The sequence below is a fragment of the Staurois parvus genome, unplaced genomic scaffold (genome assembly GCF_062004578.1).
Source record: "Staurois parvus isolate SC_StPar_1 unplaced genomic scaffold, SC_StPar_1.0 ptg000294l, whole genome shotgun sequence".
Lineage (NCBI taxonomy): Eukaryota > Metazoa > Chordata > Amphibia > Anura > Ranidae > Staurois > Staurois parvus.
Genome location: NW_028318090.1, coordinates 6,021,401 through 6,040,213, shown reverse-complemented (window position 1 = coordinate 6,040,213; position 18,813 = coordinate 6,021,401). Strand labels below are relative to the sequence as shown.

General features: G+C 37.9%; 1 protein-coding gene across 1 annotated transcript in view; it reads right to left on the bottom strand.

Moving 5' to 3' along the window:
* Positions 1-200: 200 nt before the first annotated feature.
* The window catches only part of FGF10 (fibroblast growth factor 10), a 171,865-nt gene continuing 153,252 nt past the window's right edge, over positions 201-18,813 (bottom strand). Inside the window, exons 2-3 of the mRNA XM_089682704.1 lie at positions 9,998-10,101; positions 201-8,130 (exon numbers count right to left, since the gene is read on the bottom strand). Coding sequence (XP_089538830.1) covers positions 7,939-8,130; positions 9,998-10,101 — 296 coding nt within the window. The 3' untranslated portion in view covers positions 201-7,938. The remainder of the gene's footprint in view (positions 8,131-9,997; positions 10,102-18,813) is intronic.

Genomic DNA, 18,813 nt, shown 5'->3' with positions numbered 1-18,813 from the left:
AAAAAACTTCTCTTTGACCTTCTTTTGCTTGTTCTACAACTTTGCTATGACTATACACAGCAGCAAGAAGAAAACAAATCATCCACAGATGAGTAAATAAAATAAATCTGAAATATGTTAAAAGGTATATAAAAGCCATGAGTAAGAAATGAGTAAGTGCTAAACAGAAACACCACAATATACTGATCTCACACAAAGACTTACATTAACAGCTTTATTGAGGAAGACGGCACAATCTAACCATTTTGCAGTTTACGGGAAAAGCTTCTTTTAAACAGCTAATATTTAAATAAAAAGAATTTACATTGGAAGTGCTGGTAAAAAGCATTGACTCAAATAACTTATAAAACAAAAAAACAAAAAAAAACAAACAGCATTTCTAGAGGTTAATTTTTTTTTTAGTAAAAAGACACATTAGTAAGTCTCATTTTGTACCAAAATACAGTTTCCAAAGAATAAAAATAAAACATACTTTTTATTTATTTTACAAGTAATTTGAAGATAAAACTGCAGCATCAATATAATATCCTATTATCACATAAAGAGGTCTTACCAGAGGGGTAATTTTCACTCTTGGTAGGTGAACCTATGTGTGTTTCAAACATCCATCACGTGCAGGGGATGTCAGTTTTTTTTTTTCTTTTTTCTTTTGTTATTACAAGATTTTATTGGGTCGCTGCCTTTTTTATTCCCCTGTATGTGACTGAGCATTGGAAGTAGGTTCACTTGACCACTAGTGAGAATTAGTTCCTTTAGTAAATCAACCCCAAAAATGTTTCAAACAAAATAACATTATTAGGCTATCACAATCTTTATAAAACAGCACAAAAATTGCTGAATGGAAGGTCTTCTTTCATGGAAAACAGCATGAAAATTTTGAGCTTGCAGGGGATGAGCTGTCAACATCTATCTGTTCTAAACAAAAAGAATGCATAGAGCAAATGTTGAAAGAATCTGATTGGGTTGCATGCTGGTTTAATCTAGTTTCCATACAGTAGGATCCAGTTACCTACATACTATTTATTAGAACATTGGCTGGATAATCTCAGCATCAAATTTGCAGATATTTTTGGCTTAGCAAAAAGATTATAGTTGTGACCAAATATGGTTACATTTGCTGTGAGGATTGGTAGAATCAAGGAAGGAGCTCAGTACTCATCTGTCATCTCAGCACCACCTGAGAAGCATCAGAATGTAGTTGCTCCAACTCAGAAATTGCATTTTACTTCCAGGGACAGCTATGTCAGTCACCAGGAGCATGAAAAAGTCACTGTCTTGGAAACTGTGTGGGGTCGGGGTTGCACTTGCCATTGAGTTCTTCTCAGCTAGGTACAGTAATTTTATTTTTTGGTATAAAATGTCAAGAGGTATAAAAACAATCTTAACAACATGACCTGAAGGCAAGACAATTTGATCATGCTAACCTGTATCAACCAATATTATAGAGGGACATTTGTATCTTTAAAAATTGTATCCTCCGAACCTGAGTAAGGAAATAACTGAGCAAGCCTTAAGTGATTTAAGGGGATCTAGGTGAGACTCAAGCTGAAGAGATCAATGTGGGACTCAAGTTGCTTCACGGTCAGATATCTAAAAGGTCTAAAGATAACAGCTGCTTGTTTGTTGTCTATGCCAGGAACCCAGGTAGTTTCTTTTTTTAATTTTAGATCCTGTAATTGGCTGCTTTTAGGAAAAAGATAAGCCATTTCGTCGAAAAAAATGTTTCACTGAAGGCCCAATGATGGCAGGAATTCTAATGACTTGAATGGCAAATGATTGTCTTGGTGTTATTCTGTTCTAGTATGTGTTCTGTAATCCAAAGTGAAGAGAGCTAAAGTGTTACTGTGTTTTTCTGTGGTAGGGACTAATCATCGTTTTATGTTTTAAGTTAGGGAAAGACAATGATGGTCCTCATTAGAGGAATTATGAGACTGGAGATCTGTTGTAATGTCCCATTATAATGGTGTCTAAACTATAATGTAGCTGACTAATGAAAATTAAAGAAAAACAAGGGATTACAGAGCGTTGAAGCCTATAATGACAAATCAGAATTCTTGTTTAAATTTTCCATAAAAATAAAGGAGAATCTTTTTCTTGAAACAACCCAACTATGTTCTGATAAAATACCTAAAACATTTGCATAGCAACATAAATATAAAAAAGTATTAGCAGATCATTCATGTGTCAATCAAATTGGTCCTTTAAAATTAAAAGCCAAGCTGTTTTACTTGTCGAACAATTTGTCTGTCCAAGCAGTCCTGAGATTTATACAGGCTTAGGAAATACAGTTAGGTCCCCTTTTGTCCTAGTCTTTAAATGGACAGTAAAGGAGCAGCAGCAGACTATTAGGTTATTTTTCTGCTCTCTCCTCCTCTAAGCATGTCCATTATCAGAATATGTGCATGCAAACCACCTGATTGGCCCCAAGTGCTGCGCTCCCTTTCCCAGTTCTGTTCAGAGGATAGCAAGAGGCTCGTACCAAGTCAAACGTTTTTTAATCTGTGTTGGAAGATCAGCTTTAATGCATAGTTCCATAATTTGCAGAACTACACAGGTTTGGTGCCTGAACAGCCTGTTTTCCAAGGGTTTACCAGCTGTGGGATTTTCATTTCCAAAAGTATACATTCACTCACTCTTAAAATAGGCTAAATAAGAAGCTTGAACTTGTGATTTTACAGTGTACAAGAGACTAGATCTAGAAAAAGCACTGTTAAAGTGGTTGTAAAACCTTAGATATACCCACTGAATTGACTAGCTTTAGGTGATACATGGAGATGAAACAAATTCTCCTACATAAGTGGAGTCTGTTTATTTGAGCCCTTTCTCCTCTACCGTCTCCTAAAGCACACATTTTACACAGCATTCATGAGCTCCAGCAGGCAGAGCGCAGACTTCTGATGTCACACACTGCACATCATAAAGCAGGGAGCTGAGTGTAATCTGACACCTGAGTGGAGGGACTGCACACAAAACTCCTCTACACAATCTCAAAAGGAAACATGTACAGCTAAGGCTGTCAATGACCTGCTGTATGCTGGAGGGGGGTGGGGCTATCCCCCCAGAATTCTTTGTTGTCAGCATAGATTGTCAGAAGTGACTTTTGCAGATAACAGAGAAATGAAAGGGGGGGGGGGCAGAAATCACACTAGGTGTTTTTGGCCCAAGGCAAGTGCACGCTATATGAGGATATGCCTTGTTCACTTTTAATTTTAGAGGTTTGAAACCTCTTTAACCAACATTTCTATACTTCAAAACAACCTGCATGTCAGGATCTAGATCTAGCCTCTGTGTAATCCACTTCTTTCCTTAGAATGCATTGTCCTACCATCTTGGCTCTGCATAACCATGTCATTGCCTACATAATGGATAACAGGGTATATACCTGTGCATGCATAGCATTATGCTAAATAAAGATGCAGCAAATAATTACTTTATTTAGGTTTCATAACATTTTGAGTCATCACTGTATTGCCAAAATGTATATACACTTCACATCACCCACAATTCTGTAAATACTGCATAACAAAGAACAGTAATCAATGGCAACCAATAAGAAAACCTTAATGGTCAAACCACATTGCTGAAATATGATTGGTTTCTTTGGATTCGTGTAATACAGCACTACTCAAATGTTTCTGAAGTAACATCGGAAAACTGAAATCTGATTAGCCGCATTGCACTTTATTTTGGTCTTCGCAAAACTTAACAGGATAGCTTGTCTTGTTTCTTCTATACATTGTTTAGTAACGTATAGCACAAATTGATTTTCCTAACATATTTACAAATTTGTATGTAAAGGTTCTCATGTTTGCATAGAAACTGATATTTTTGATATTATATTTAGTTTTGCATTATCCATTATTTAAAGTCAACAGAGACTTGCAGGGGCCAGATGTCTGTATTCACCCACAACAGCGGTTTCTAAACTATGGTCCTTTGCTTGTCTTTATCTGGTCATTGGGGCATCATTCCTCCCACTGAATTGAGACACTGTTGTACCAACTGACATCAACAATGATACAGCATTTCTCCCCCTAATACCAAATGTGACGATGTTTACTCTCACCGATGCCAGGAAATATTCTACTCCCGCTGGCCACAGTCCGACCCCAATATAGTATGAAGGACAATACACTGGCCCTTTGTTTAGAAAGTTTGGAGACTCCTGATCTACAGTATTACAAACTGGGGAAATTAATGTAGGGAAACATCTCCTACAAGACCATCATTACTGGAAAACTGAACTCCAAGCAAACAGCTAAGTATTCATTCAAAATGTATATATGTTAAATATTTTAGCCAACAAAGGATATAAAATTCTGTACAGGCAGTCTTGTAAACCTTTTTGCAGAGAACAAACTTTCCTGCAGGCTAAATTACAGTCAGGGAATACAGCCTAGTCCAGGATCCATCCCAGTGAATAATGAAGGAGCAGCATCACGCCTGGGAAGTCCTTCTACTCCCCTTTTTATTTACTATGTATAACTGTGTGATGTGTATTGTGGTACAAATGTGTTAAAAAAAAACCAGAGCTGTGTTTGTATCTGTTGTCATGCATTGACACTCCATTCTAAAGCAATGGGTTGCTGAAATGCACAATAACATAAAATAAATGCAACAGAACTGGTAGGTGTGAATGAGTCCTATATGGTTATCTAATAAACATATAACTGAAAAAAACATTTGTGGTAAACCCCTGAGACATTTAAATGTTTTAAAGTAAATGTTAATGAAGGTATTACATTTGTATTTATTAGCCCTTTATTTTTTTTAAATATATGTTTTCCAAACCCAAATTTTTAGACCATTGAAAAGAGGCTTCTAAGACTTAACATCCCAATCAGCAAAATTTCTGTAAAATCAAAAAAATTATGTAATAATGGTCTTTCAGTAACATATTTCGTGGCATTTCCTACTGGTTTTCCCATTGATTTCGAAAAATTAAGTGGTATTCCCCATTTAAAAACACTATAAGACTGCATAAATATAAGTATGGAAATATTATTATTGTTATTTTTATTATTATTTCTAACGGAAAATTGCAATTTCTATTAAATAAAAAACGAAACAGATTGTGTTCTGAGAAATAGTGTAATTTTAATTTTTTATTGCGCTTAATCTTTTTTTGACGTTTGTAAATTTTACTACAGATTCAAGTGAAGAAAACTGAGCTCTAAGGTTCTTTTAAACCATGCCATTTATCAAAACGATGCACAGCAAGCTTTAAACCCTTTTTTAGCATGGACATTTTTTTCTAGTTGATGAAATAACCATTTGCAAAATTCATGATTAAACTTTTTTTAGTGGTGGGAAATATAAAAGTACTCTGTAGCAAGATAAAAGCTATGCAACATCTGGGAGAAGTTCATAATTATATGTTTTTTTTCACTTGAAATTTCTTCTCCCTGTTTTTATTTATTTTTTAAAAACATTTTTACTACCCAAGGATCACTGACTTTATCTTGATACAGAGGGGCCCTCTGATTTATGGAGATGGAAAATTGCATGTAAATCTTCAATATAACGTACTCAGAAAGTGTCAACTGCATCTTTAAAGCAGACATTATATATTGCATCTTTACACTTGAGACAATTTCTTTATATAATCTAAAAGAGGTACATACTGTACTATAATAAAAAGCGGTATATATGATTTTGTTATAATTCATGCCACAAGAGAATATGATCAACCATCTACGACAGAGATAGTTGCTACAATGGTGACCAATTGTTTGTGCACAGGCATATTAGAAGCCATCTGTCCCATGGACTTTCTGCAAAAACATCCACTAATCATAATGCCAGATGTCACTGTGATACCACTTGTGGCAACTGTGGCTGATAAAGGTGATGATGGAACACCACCAGATACACTGTAATCAGTGTACATCATGTCCCATATCTCTAGACATCTTCCCTTAACTTGGAGCCATCAGCCAGCAAGCCGCTTAATTAATATGGCGCAGCCAGTTCCATCTTTTAGAGGTCTTCAAGCCCAACCAGAGGCTGACAAACTGAAAAATAATTCAAATGCCAGCAGACACATTTAGGGAGCCAAACAAAAAGTATTTCCATAAAAACATATATAAAGTTAGGTGCCAGTTGTCACTGTTGTAGGCACATTTTCCAGGCCTCTGACAGGGTTGTCAGGTTTGCTAAATCATAGCAATAATTGTTACTAGCTATATTAACTAATACAGCAAAAATATTTAATTACCTTATTTTTGGCCCCTTAAATGTTGTCACAGGGATGCTTTCAGACCAATGTTTGACCTATTTTCTTTATAACATTTTGCCTCATTTTCCTGACGTTTGCCAAAAAAAGATCACTCAAACTGAACAAGCTGCATGCAATCTTATCCTCGGTGAGCTCACTGATGCCCTCTGTAGCCTCCACCTGATTTTCCTATGAGTGTGTTACAATCAGTTATTGATTCTGGCAGGATTAAAAGGGTATGACACCAGGACTGCAGCTGTATAAACAGTAAATAATGGGAATATATGAGTAAAACAAATTTCTGCCGAAAATATAAAGCCTCAGCAATCTACTAGCTCCTTTGTTCAGAGCCGGTAATAACTGAGAACAATACTTTTTTTTTTTTTACTCTTTGTAAAAAGGCAGTTGCTAATGTCTTTCTGTAACTTTTTTATGTATTTTAAGATGATAATGTGAGCTTTTTTTTTTTTCTTATTCAGAACTCTAAAGGCTGAGTCCATATACATTTTCTGAAACCACTAGCTACTTTTAATGGTACTAATACCTGTAATCCTTTTCTATATTTAATTACCATCAAACTTTGCACTACAGCTGACATATCAGGGTGACACAAGTAGTGCCTAGACTGTCAGTTGAAAATAGAATGGGTAGTGCAGGTTGACTGCCATAAACCCCTATCTAAGATCTATACTATCTGTAGCTCTGTCTTATGCACTGGAAATGCTTGAGGCAAGTACGTAGGCAGCACACAGAGTTCAGGAATGTTCTGGGTGGTGGGGTGGGAACATCTCAAAGAACAAACTGCAGGCTTAGATCACTGAACCCTAGTCTTCTGGATAAAGCAGCCATATATGGTAGAACATGGAGCAAAGATACAATCAAAAGAGTACGGATTTAAAAAAATAAAATAAAATAAAATTTAGTGTGCCATTTAAAGATTTTTTGTTTTTTTGATTGGAGTTCTTCTTTAAAACACCTACATGACTGACCAACAAAAAGCGTTTTCTTAAATTTCACATAAACGTCTTTTCTGAATCATTGTCAGCTCTTAGGATGTTAAAGCAGAAAGAACGATCTCTCTAGGATAATGAAAAAAAAAAACTGATGCACAAATGCAGACACTCAGCTTTAAACACTGAAGACACATATTAAACATTCTATTAAATAAATAACTTACAAAGGAACACAAAGGCAGTGGGGTGGGGGTTGGGACGCAGTACATAGAATACACGGGAATACCACATTATTCGTTTTGTTAGAACAGTTTGCATGTGTTTACACATCTTAATCCCATACATTCTTGTGGATGTCTCTTCAAAAAAATATCCATCATTGTTGTCAATTTGACCCAAGTACTTTCAGCAAATGCTTTGCGTGTCTGTCTGCTCACTGGATCGCTGGGTCTGAATGAGCAAAGCAGATCTTTGATTTAAGTTTGTATTCCATAAATAACTTTCCCAGAAGATCATCTGCGTGATTGTCTCTCGTCCTTTAAACAGCATTGTACACACAACAAATAACATTCTTCAAACGGGCGGCTAGCTTTTATTTCACTCGATCTAGCCGCTTGCAGGACGCGGCACTAGAAAAACAGCCTCTGGAAGACTTGGTACGCTTGTGAACTCCACAACTGGTTTTCCTCTTCTTGTTGAAGTGTTGAAGCCCTTTTGCATGTTCTCTGTAGGTCTTTAGTTCTTTGTTAGCAAATCCTTCATGTGAAGCTATAGAGGAATAGGAAGAAAGTGGGCATTTGTGCTTTTCCTTCTTGTTTTTGGTCCTCTTTTTGGGGTTCCTTTACCATTTAGTGCCACAAACATTTGTCTCTCATTGTTCTTCCAGGTTAGAGATGCATAGGTATTATAACCATTCTCCTCTATCCTCTCCTTTAGTTTACAGTCAATGTTAAATTCCTTCTGCAAATATAAAAGAAATAGAACATAACAAAACAATCTGGACTTTTTCACTTACAAACACAATTATTTAATAGAATGGAAAGATATTTTTAACCCACACATAAAAGCAAAAAACTCAAAATACTTCCATAGTCCAGAACAGCCTTTTTTGACCGGGGTGCTGTCTGGGTTTTTCAGGGGCGCATAGTTAAATCCATAATAATTGCCCCAAATTGCCCAAAAATTGTCTAAAAGCTGCTGGTGGGTGGACAAGCCACACTAAGAAACAGGTTTTTATTGTGCAACATTACAACCTTGGGCACTGTGCATGCAAGCTACCAGCGTCGTAAAATCTAGTAACATATTTGGTTGATAAGGAGCACATTGGGTGCCTGCACAGCTTCCTTGTTTTCCCCTCTCCTGCCCCTCTCCATCAGCACTGGGGTCACATTAACAGCATGAACAAGCGAAATTGAGGGAGAACAGAAATGCTGAATACTAGTCAGTACCAGTGTGCAAAGGTATATAGGTATATTTGCTTTGTAAAAATAAACTACCTCTGTTGTTGGATGTCCTACACTCACACAAATGTGCCCATCAAATGCTGAGTTTACTGATCTAAATCATTCAGCTCACAAATATGCGGTTGATGAGTGAGACTTTGAAGTGCATTTGATAACTAGAGATGCATTACTATTGATTCCCTGGGAGCATTCTACCCGAAGTATTTTGAATTCAGGCAGAATGGTGACTCCCAATAACGCAAGTGTTGGCTGCTGATTTGCTCTGCACTTGTGTTAACATTGCCCTAAAGAGAATGAGGACTTGCAGCATGGGTATCAACAAGGATGGCAGGCAGAATATTTTAGACACAAGAAGCTGGTTGACTGTGCTGGGTAGATCCAGCTGCCCTCAGCCATCTCTAATCAAAAGGCTAGCCAGGTCTTGAACAAAAACATTTGGCTTGGATGAAAGTTTCTGCCTGGGCTCATGGAGAGGGTTGGGAGACGCTTGCTGTGGATATCGCTAGTTCCACTTTATTTAGAGGAAAACAGCAAGGCTTTTTAACATGGTCAATCTTTTCTTCTCCCTAGAGAAGCAACAGCTTCATCAGGAACATCATGGATAGGAGACTGTCACCCAATTCGGTTCCTTAATAAATATTAGTAGTAATGGGACGCTTTTATCACTTTGCCGTCAAAATCCTCTTATCATATCTTCACATATTCCTACATCATTCTATAAGCAAGAAGCACCAAACAAAATGTTTCAGGTAAAGATCACAACTCCTGAAAAGCAGGCCATACATAATACAATTTTATTTCCTGCAACCACGGGTTGCAGAAAAGAAAACTGCTCAATTTCCCCAATGATACAGTTAGTGTTGATGGGTGAATCCCTCTTGTAGCGCTGTTGCATTCTACCGATGGAGAGTCTTTCTGGCCGGCATAATACAATGATTACTGCTAGCATCTATAGCTGCCGGCAGTGACTGTTCTGGAAAAAAAAATTGATGGATCGATTTCAGTACAACCATCCTGCCCATAGATGGATTGAACCTTGTCCATTTCCTGCTGAGCCAGCTGAGATTCAATACATCTATGGCAGGTTTTAGGTCTTTAGGTTTGAATGTTTTCGGTAAACCCCCCAACGTGGAGATTTCTCTAGAGGTAGTAAAGGGAAATCTCAACTCTAACAGCTGTCCCCAAACAGGTGTCCCAACTGAGCAACCTCTCTTAACACCTGTCCCAGAGACAACTGTCAGAACTCAGATTTCCCTTCACTTTCTGTTCTGACAAGACAGAGGTTCAACCTCTCTAATTAACCTTTCCAAAAATCTGCACATGGAATGAATAAATAAATGAAATAATAAATTATTGTTACTTACAGAGCCATAGACTTTGCCTCTTCTGTTCATGGCTAAATAATAATTGCTGTTAATGGATTTCACTGCCACAACCCCTACATCCACTGATGTTATCTCCAATATACCTAAAATGGGAGAAATATATAAACAGAAGATATCATTTACGTGTCCATCAATGATAAGTGAAAAATACAAAATATATGTTTTAAAACTCATTGGTACAGCCTGTAAAGCAAACACATGCTTTGCTCATGATTTAATGACCCCACTTACTCAACAGAACCAAGATACTTCATTTAGCTTGCAGAAAAGAAAAAACCCTGTAATTCTGGGTATGGAGTAGCGTGTAACTCACTCCCTTGACTCTCAGCGTTGATGTTTGGCAATTGGCCCATTGTTGTCACATGAGGATAAGGAAAGAGTCCTCGGCCCTGTGTAAGCTCCAACTACAGCATCTTAGAGCTTACACAGGTGTTCCAGTCCTTTGCCATGTCGACAGGGGCATGAAGGATAGGTCAGCATGTCTTGCTGGGGAGTGGAGGCATTAAAGCAAACCTGTTGCTTTGTCCTGCATGAGCAAAGCATCTAGTGGATTCAAAGGGCACCTATATATGATGCACAAACCCCACTAACTGAATCTGTGGCATTGTTATTATATTCCTATACACATGCAACATTCTATTACAGGAAGTGAGCCCAGCCCTTGCCTCCACATGCTAGTGTGCTTTTCACTTAAACCATTACCCATAGCTGATGACCATAGCAAAGAATGAAAATAATGACTGTCAGACTGGGAACCTTGCTTACGGTTTCCTGGAAAAAAAAAAAAAGAATACAGTGTCTACCTGAGGCCACTGAACCAATTCTCTTCCACAATTCCTCTTTCCTAAGCTCCGTTACAGAATGTAGTGCTTCCCCAAGCAACCTGAGGCAGCAATCTACATTGTAAAAGTACTCCGTGGCCTTGGGTGCAAAGGGGCAGGCTTTTGTTTCTGCCACACACACTGAATTATGTTAAACCTTTTCAAGATGTTACTTTTAGAAGTTAAAACTTTTTAAACAAATAAAAATATTGTTGGGACAGAATTAGAACCTAGGTTTGTCATCTATGGGATCATGTGACAGTGGGGCAGTAAAAAGGAAGGGGAAGTATGGTAAGTGCAAACAGGGCCACCGCTCTACCACTGCAAAGTCAGACAGACATATGCGTTCAATAGCTGCAGGCGTATTGAACATGTTTTGCTGGTGTCAATAACCAAAAGATTACAGGGAAAAAAACAGAGTTAACCAGTTACTTCTGCCAACAAAACGTGCTGAATGCTTAACATACTTCAGCGGCACACTCTTTCACACTATGGTGTTCTGCCAAACACGCCAAACAAGTAACATGATAAACAGATGAAGTGCCGGCATGTGTAAAACAGCTGGGCTTCTACGGCACTTATTTTATGGGGAACAAAACTAACAGGTAATATCCAGCCATTGTAGTCTTTTTGCATAACACAGGCAAAGATGATGGCGTATATTATTGTGTCATGTTTGGAGCAGGTGATGGGCTAATCTTCACTGCTGATAAATTTTATATATATATATATATATATATATATATATATATATATATCCTTTATAAAATGTTCATAAAATTATGCAATGGCTGATGGGAAAAAGCAGTGTTAAGCAGTTTCATATGGCATTTAGACATCATTAAAGGCAAATAAAGAGAGCTTGTAAGTGGTGTTGGTTTTCACTTTTAGAAGTTCTGTAACCATATGCTACCTAACGCAACAAAAACAAGCATTAATATTCCTACACCTTTCAAATGCAAGAAATATACTAAGGGAAGCAAATATATTTTCTGTTAAGCCTTATAGGCACCTAAAGTATCCATTCTGTTCGGTAGCATACCTCCTAACTTGTACAATTAAAAGCCACATCAAGATGTACATTCTATCTGCCCAAGCTCTACTCCCCAATTTGGCCATATCTGCACAAGCAACACCCATTTTTGCTAAGTGTGACCATTTAAGAACCCTAAAATTGAAGCACTCTCACTGAAATACAGAAACGCCCTGTAGGTAATGTCAGAACTATGCTTCTTTCCATGGGTAAACTCTTGACAAAATAAAACAACATGTCTTGGCAAAACATATATATAGATATCATTGCAATGAAAGCAGAAGAACGTTAAAATTAGAATTTCTGACCAACAGTAAATGAGCTTTATCAAAAAACCTCAATGACCTCTGTGGTGGCAATCACTGTGGAACAATTCATCCTTAATGTGCACAAGAGAAGCATGGATGTCAGTTAGGGTGGGTCTCACGCTCTGCTCTTGCCCCTCTTTCTGTGCACCTAATCTTTGTTTTCATTAAAAAGCTGGCAGGTTACCAATTAATTGTTGCAAGAGAGGAACAAAATTTGTGGAGTTGCTAAAAATTAAAGCAGTAGTAAATGCCTTTTGTTGATTTATACCTACAGCTAGGCCTATAATACGTGCACCGTGTAGAAGATATTTACTTATCAGTGCTGTTGATGTCACGGAGTGCAAAAAAAATGCCCTCGGAATGCAAAAAAAAGGTGAAAGTTTGAAACTATGAAAGCTGTAGCACTGCAGCATTACTTCCCAATCCCAAATGGCAATTCCAAGGTCTCTCATTAGGAACCTCAACCTTCAGACATTGTACTGTGTAATGCAGGTGCCTAAGTCCCAATTCAGCTTTTTTGATAGGGTGTTTGAGCTGTTTGCATGGCACTCTAGAGGGCTTGCTTGAAATGAAGAAGCTAAGTATTGATATCACATGTTGCTTACAAATCAGGACAATGTTGTTTTATGCTTGTGTTTGCAATATTAGATTCTGCAAAACAGTATACCTTAAAATTCATTTAAAATGTTGACAACTCTGGTCACCTGTTAATGCAGAAAAGGGTAAAGGTTCCTTTATATGAGGCCTACTACTGCTCTACTGAGTAAATGGCATATCCAATGTTAGTGGACCTTTAATTCCACAACTTTGGTGGGTGTATATCTGCTTGATGCAATAGTCTTGAGTTTATTTTGCTATTTTATCTGCGTTTGTTTAGTGCCTTCAAAACAATGTCAACTTGTGGCAACTTCTTGAAAGTGGTTGCCATCCATTCCTCCTAAACAGAAGGTCCGACACAAATACAGAACACACATATAAACTTGGGGCAGTGTCCTGGGTGGAAATCAAACTTAGAATCGCAACAGTGCAAGGCTAAAGTACTAACAACTTCGGGGTCCATTTATCAATATTTTCACCCAAGAGTCACATGACTTTCAGCCAAGATTCACACAATTTTATAATCAAAAGATTTGTGAAAAAGTAAAGATCTAGGAGTAAAGTTGTGTGAATCTTGGGTGAAAACATTGACAAATAGTGTGCTACCCCCATGTTTACTTTGCAATTGTATCAAAAGTGAGGAAATTAATAATTCACTTTTCTAATTTTGAGAAGTGTAAAATTCTGTTAGGGGTTAGTGGTGAGTGTTTGCATATTTACTAATCACTAACACTTAAATACAAATGTGTCAACACATGATAAATTTGAACTGTTCCTCTTAAAAACCAATCTTATTTCTATGGTTAATTAATAATAACTTGCATATTTTATCATAGTTAGAGCACTCTTCCATAGCACTATGTCTTTTTATTAAACCCAGCTGAAAGCCCTTGTGGGAGTTGCACATACTCATGAGCACAGAAAGTACATTATCCTTTTGGATTGTCGTAGAAAACTGAAGCATATGAAGAAAAGCTTGCATAACATGGGGAGAACATTTAAACATTAAGAAGACAGATCTCGACTGGGAATTAATCTAAGGTACAAAGTACTAAGAAAGCATCAGTGCCACTATGGAGCCACCATGTTTCATTGAAGGTTTTAGGCTTAAGACATACTGTATATCTAGTTAAAACCTTTTTACAGTAAACCAAAACTCAAAAAATTAAGATCTGTTAAAAAATGTATCTCTGTCCCCCATAGGGAACATATAGAAAAGTTAATTGTGCCTAGGCAGGTCCCTAAGAAATGTACCCTTTTGCTTGAATTTCTCTTGAAAAATAGCAATGCGATTTTTGGCTAGGTACCCCTCCGACTACAGCCACCTAGATGTATATTTGTAATGCGAGATCATCAAAGGCACTGCTGCCCCTGACTTCTAGTCTTAGCCTTTGGAGTGAAATTTGGTGATGACACTACTGTGGTGCTCAATGTTCTCCTTGCTGGAAGGAAGATGAACCTGAGGTGAAAAGATCTCTCTGCTTCTGCCTCATCCTTTTTGGGGATCTGTGCATTCTGAACCTCTTCTCAGGACAAAAACACAGAATTCAGAAATGATTAGCATACAGTGTAAAAGCTACAAAGCACTTTTACGAAACTAGGGAACATGTGCATCAGTTGACACCAATATAAAAATTTCAAATAGTTGGTTGTCAACAATGTTTTCTAAAGTGCTTTTGCTACCTGTCTCATGAGATTTACCAAGCCTGCCAAATAATTTGCAGCTTATATTATCTTTTACTTTTCCGGGACAGAGAGGCACAATGTTCCTTCATTCTTCAAACACTATCTGGAGATCGGAGATCAAGAAGCATTTTGGTTCCAAACAGCCTGCTTAGAAGTTCATGTTCCATCTGAATTGATGTCAAAATTTTTAAACAGCTACGAGAAGTTGTTTGGAATAAAAGGTTTTGCTCCACACATGTGCCATTTCCCCTGCCTGTTATTGTTGGTGTAAATTTCCAGAGCTAACAATCTGTATCAGATTTATTGTGATTTTTTAAAAAAGTTAACACAAGGATAAAATTGTGCAGTTCTGCTAGACATTTTAGCTCAATTTTTCATCCAGAAAGGGGATGTTTATTGAAGGCTTCCAGCCACAATACAATAGGGTGGGAGTAGAGGCCGGAACACATAAAAATAGCTCTATATTTATCGGTAAAAGAAAAATAAACCTACTTTTCCCTTTTATAAGGCTTGAGTATTTGTTTTAGATTTGATGTGCCATGAATTGCAGCTGGAGAAGTGGTCTGATCCAAACATCCATCATGAAGAAATAGTAACAATTGGAACAGGTCTGTAAAATGTTACTGATTTACATCTGTAAAATCCAACACATTTGGTACCCTGTAGCCGAGCCCCATTATCCCTGTCTCTATGTTACTGACTGCAGCACTTATTTTTGTCATATGCCACAGTGACCATAACTTTTTGCAATCTGAATCTTCCTTGCAAGAAGAATTTCTGTGCATGGATGTTATTAAAACTAGTCACGTTGGAATCACTTCTACAAGTACAAACTGAAGAACATGTTGGAAGTAACCCATATATGGTTAAGTGTTGTCTACAGCACCCTTTCTTGTCTAAAACTGAGGCTCCTTTCAGATGGGATAGATCTGTCAGCATGATCCACTGATCCCCACTGAGCAGGCAACACAGACACTGCCTGCTGATTTCAAGGGGACAGTTGGATGGAAACGGACCACCTGTCCATTTCTACCCGATTGTCATCCAATCCGCTGGACGAATGGATCCCCATCTGTCTGTTTTTGCAGTACAGGATCCGATGCCATCGGGTGTCAAGGGACTATTGTCCACTGACAACCGCCAGTTCATAGACATTTATGAATGGAGCGGTCGTGTCGAAAAACGAACAGGCGGACCCCATTGGTACACTTTGTGCAACCAACAGTCTCCTGTAATCTGCAGCTACTTGGAAAACACTTTCCCAGCATTCCTGTTCTGATGACAATAAAATATTAAATATTCTAGCACTTTTTGTTCTGGTGACAATGGTCAAAGAGTGAACTAATAGTGTGAATCTCCCCTTCTTCACAAATTAATAAAAAAAGGTTTAGCTTTAGCTAAAACCAATTTTTCAGTTTTATACAGAGTGTATCCCTTTGTGTGTCCCTACTGGGTAGCTCCAACCTATTTGTCCTAGTGACCATTGTCAGTGTGATTAAAAATTTGAGTTGTCTCCAGCACAAGAATGAAGGGTTAATCTTGCAATAGGGACACAAGGGCATTGATTTACTAAAACTGGAGCACTCAGAATCAGGTGCAGCTGTGCATGGTAGCTATTCGGCTTCTAACTTCAGCTTGTTCAGTTAAGCTTTGACACTAAAACAATAAAACGCCTGAGTTTTAACCCTTCTCTATGCTAAATTAAAAAAAACATTTTGGCTTTAGATAAACTTCATGTCAGAGGGATGCAGAACATAGTGCTCCCCATCACTGCCTTTAACAGACATGAAGTAAGCCATTCTGCTCACCATACACTAGTGCCTGGAGTCCAAGAAAGTGTTTAGTAAAATTGAGCTGTAAGGAATTCCAGTTTATATAAATGTAAGAACAAGCTTACCAGCCATTAGCTGTGGTGGCAAGGGCAACATTTTTTTTTTTTTTAAGGCGATGTTCCTCAGCTGGTGATACTGCCAATAACCCACTTGGGGGAGATTTACTTAAACTAGTGCACCCAGAATTTGGTGCATGATAGTCAATCAGCTTCTAACTTCAGCTTGTTTGATTAAGCTTTGACAATAAAACCTGGATGCTGAATGGTTTCTATGCAGAGCTGCACCAGATTTTGCACATTCCAGTTTTAGTAAATCAACCCCTTTGCTTTCTAGGGTGACAACGCTTAATTACCATACTGCTTCTATAGAAGAGTAGCATTGTCTTCCTAAAACAGGAAGTGTGTCAGGACTACTGAACACCTCCTCATCTCTTGATCTTAATAAAAATGGGGGGGACTTATGTGGTGCACAGAGAGAACTGTTAGAGGGTGCAGGGAACACTGGAAGTTACCAGTTTGCCTAATTTCAGAGAGTCAGGGTTCTTTTTTGCACTTATGGAACAGATATACCAAAACACTTTCAATAGTATTATATACTATATATCAGTCTTTTTCAACCAGGGTGCCTTGAGGTTTCTTCAGGGGTGCCTTGGCAAAATGTCTAAAAATTTGCCAAAACGTGTATACAAGCCATCGCTGGCGTCCATGCAGGATATGCAGGATGTCAGCTGCTTGCACAGCATTCTTGTTTAATCCTCACCTGCTCCTCTTCATCACCACTGGGGAAACATTAACTGAGTGAGGGAGAGAAACCGAGGGAGAAAGGAAACATTGGCATAATAGTCAGTACCAGTTTGCAAAAGTGTATTTGCTTTGGAAGAAAACATCACCTGTAATGTTGGGTTATATAAAACTATTAGAAAAGTTTTTTACAATTTATAATGGGGTGCCTCTGGACTGTCCATAATAATTTGAGAGGGTGCCTTGACTGAAAAAAAGTTGAGAAACACTGCCTTATGTAACAGACCAAAAGGTAGCAAAAAATAAAAGTTCATTCTTAGAGCTTACATGCACAGTAAGACCTGTATGAAGGACCTTAAGTTCCAGACATCTGTTTAACCTCCCCCCTCCCACCTGCCCTTTGGTGATTCCCTTTTATATTTAAGTCCTAGGAGACATGTTTCAGGTGTGTCATTTGCAAAGTACAGATAAAACACTCAAAGCATTTGTCGAAGAACTCTCACGGAGGTCAGAGTCCGCCTTTGAACATGAAAGTCTCTCGTGTTGTGAGATGGCAGTCAGCCACCTGCGGGTACATATCACATTATGAGGTGTGAACATTATTATGAAGTGTGCAGTTCTTCAGTACATAAAGGAGATTCGTGTGACAAGGGTACAAAAACAAAAACAAAAGTTTTCTTAAAAGGGACAATAGACTAAACCTGTAATATCCAAAAATATGTAGGTAATGGCAGTCAAACTGCACACTCTTGTATTACATTAGAGGATTGAAAATTATGGATATAGGATTTCTTATATGGGATAATTGGCCAAGTCAAATGAATGTTAGAAAATATCTCTATTACCGGAGACCTACAATAAATGGTAATGTAAACTGTACTTTGGGAATGTAAAGTATTATTCTAGTCAAAAGTGTCATTTTTTGTTATAAGTAGGGTCTGAAAGGCACAGTCATCTCATGGTTTTCTCTTCAAGACTAAGACCTAAAGCTCTCCCCTCTCTATTTCCCAGCTGTGTTCCTGAACACCAATGAATTTTGGGCTTCATGGCCATAATGAGGTTTTCCCACTCTTTTGGTTCCATTCTCTATATCAGCGATTCTCATCCAGGGTTCCTCCAGTTAATGCTAGGGATTCCTTGAGCTTTTGCTGTCTGACCTCCTATTTAATGGTACCTGCATAGTTCCAGGGCCAATGCCATTTTATAGAGCTGGCAGCATGACATTAATGATTGTTTTTGCTGACTGTAGGGCTTGCATTCTGACCATCACTGTAAGGGCTGCAATCCTTCCACTGACCACCAATTTAAGGGGCATTTTTCCTTTTTTCCCCTGATAAGTAGGTTTTAGTAAGGGTTCCCTGAGACCAGAAAGTTAGTTTAAGGGTTCCTCTGGGATAAAAAAGGTTCATAAAGTCTGCTCTATTTTATGAAAGGAGTCAAAAAGTCTAACAGAGATTTAATGACTATAGCAAATGTAAAGATCCAACAATTCAAGTGCAAATATCTCACCAACAGATTCCTCTAGAGATATGAAAAAAATGTTAGGCAATATAACTTTCCAGTGTCAAAAAATGTATTTAGAGTATTAATGTTGGGCAGAGCAGCTCTTAAAAGTACCTACATGGATCCAGTCCTGGCCCGAAAGTACTTACAATCTATATGCCTTCCACATTCATACAGAAGAAGTACAGAAGAGTCAACAGCACTACTAACAAATCTCTAACTTTCAGCCAGATACAGGACCATACATCTCTACTGATATCACCAACTGGTGGGCC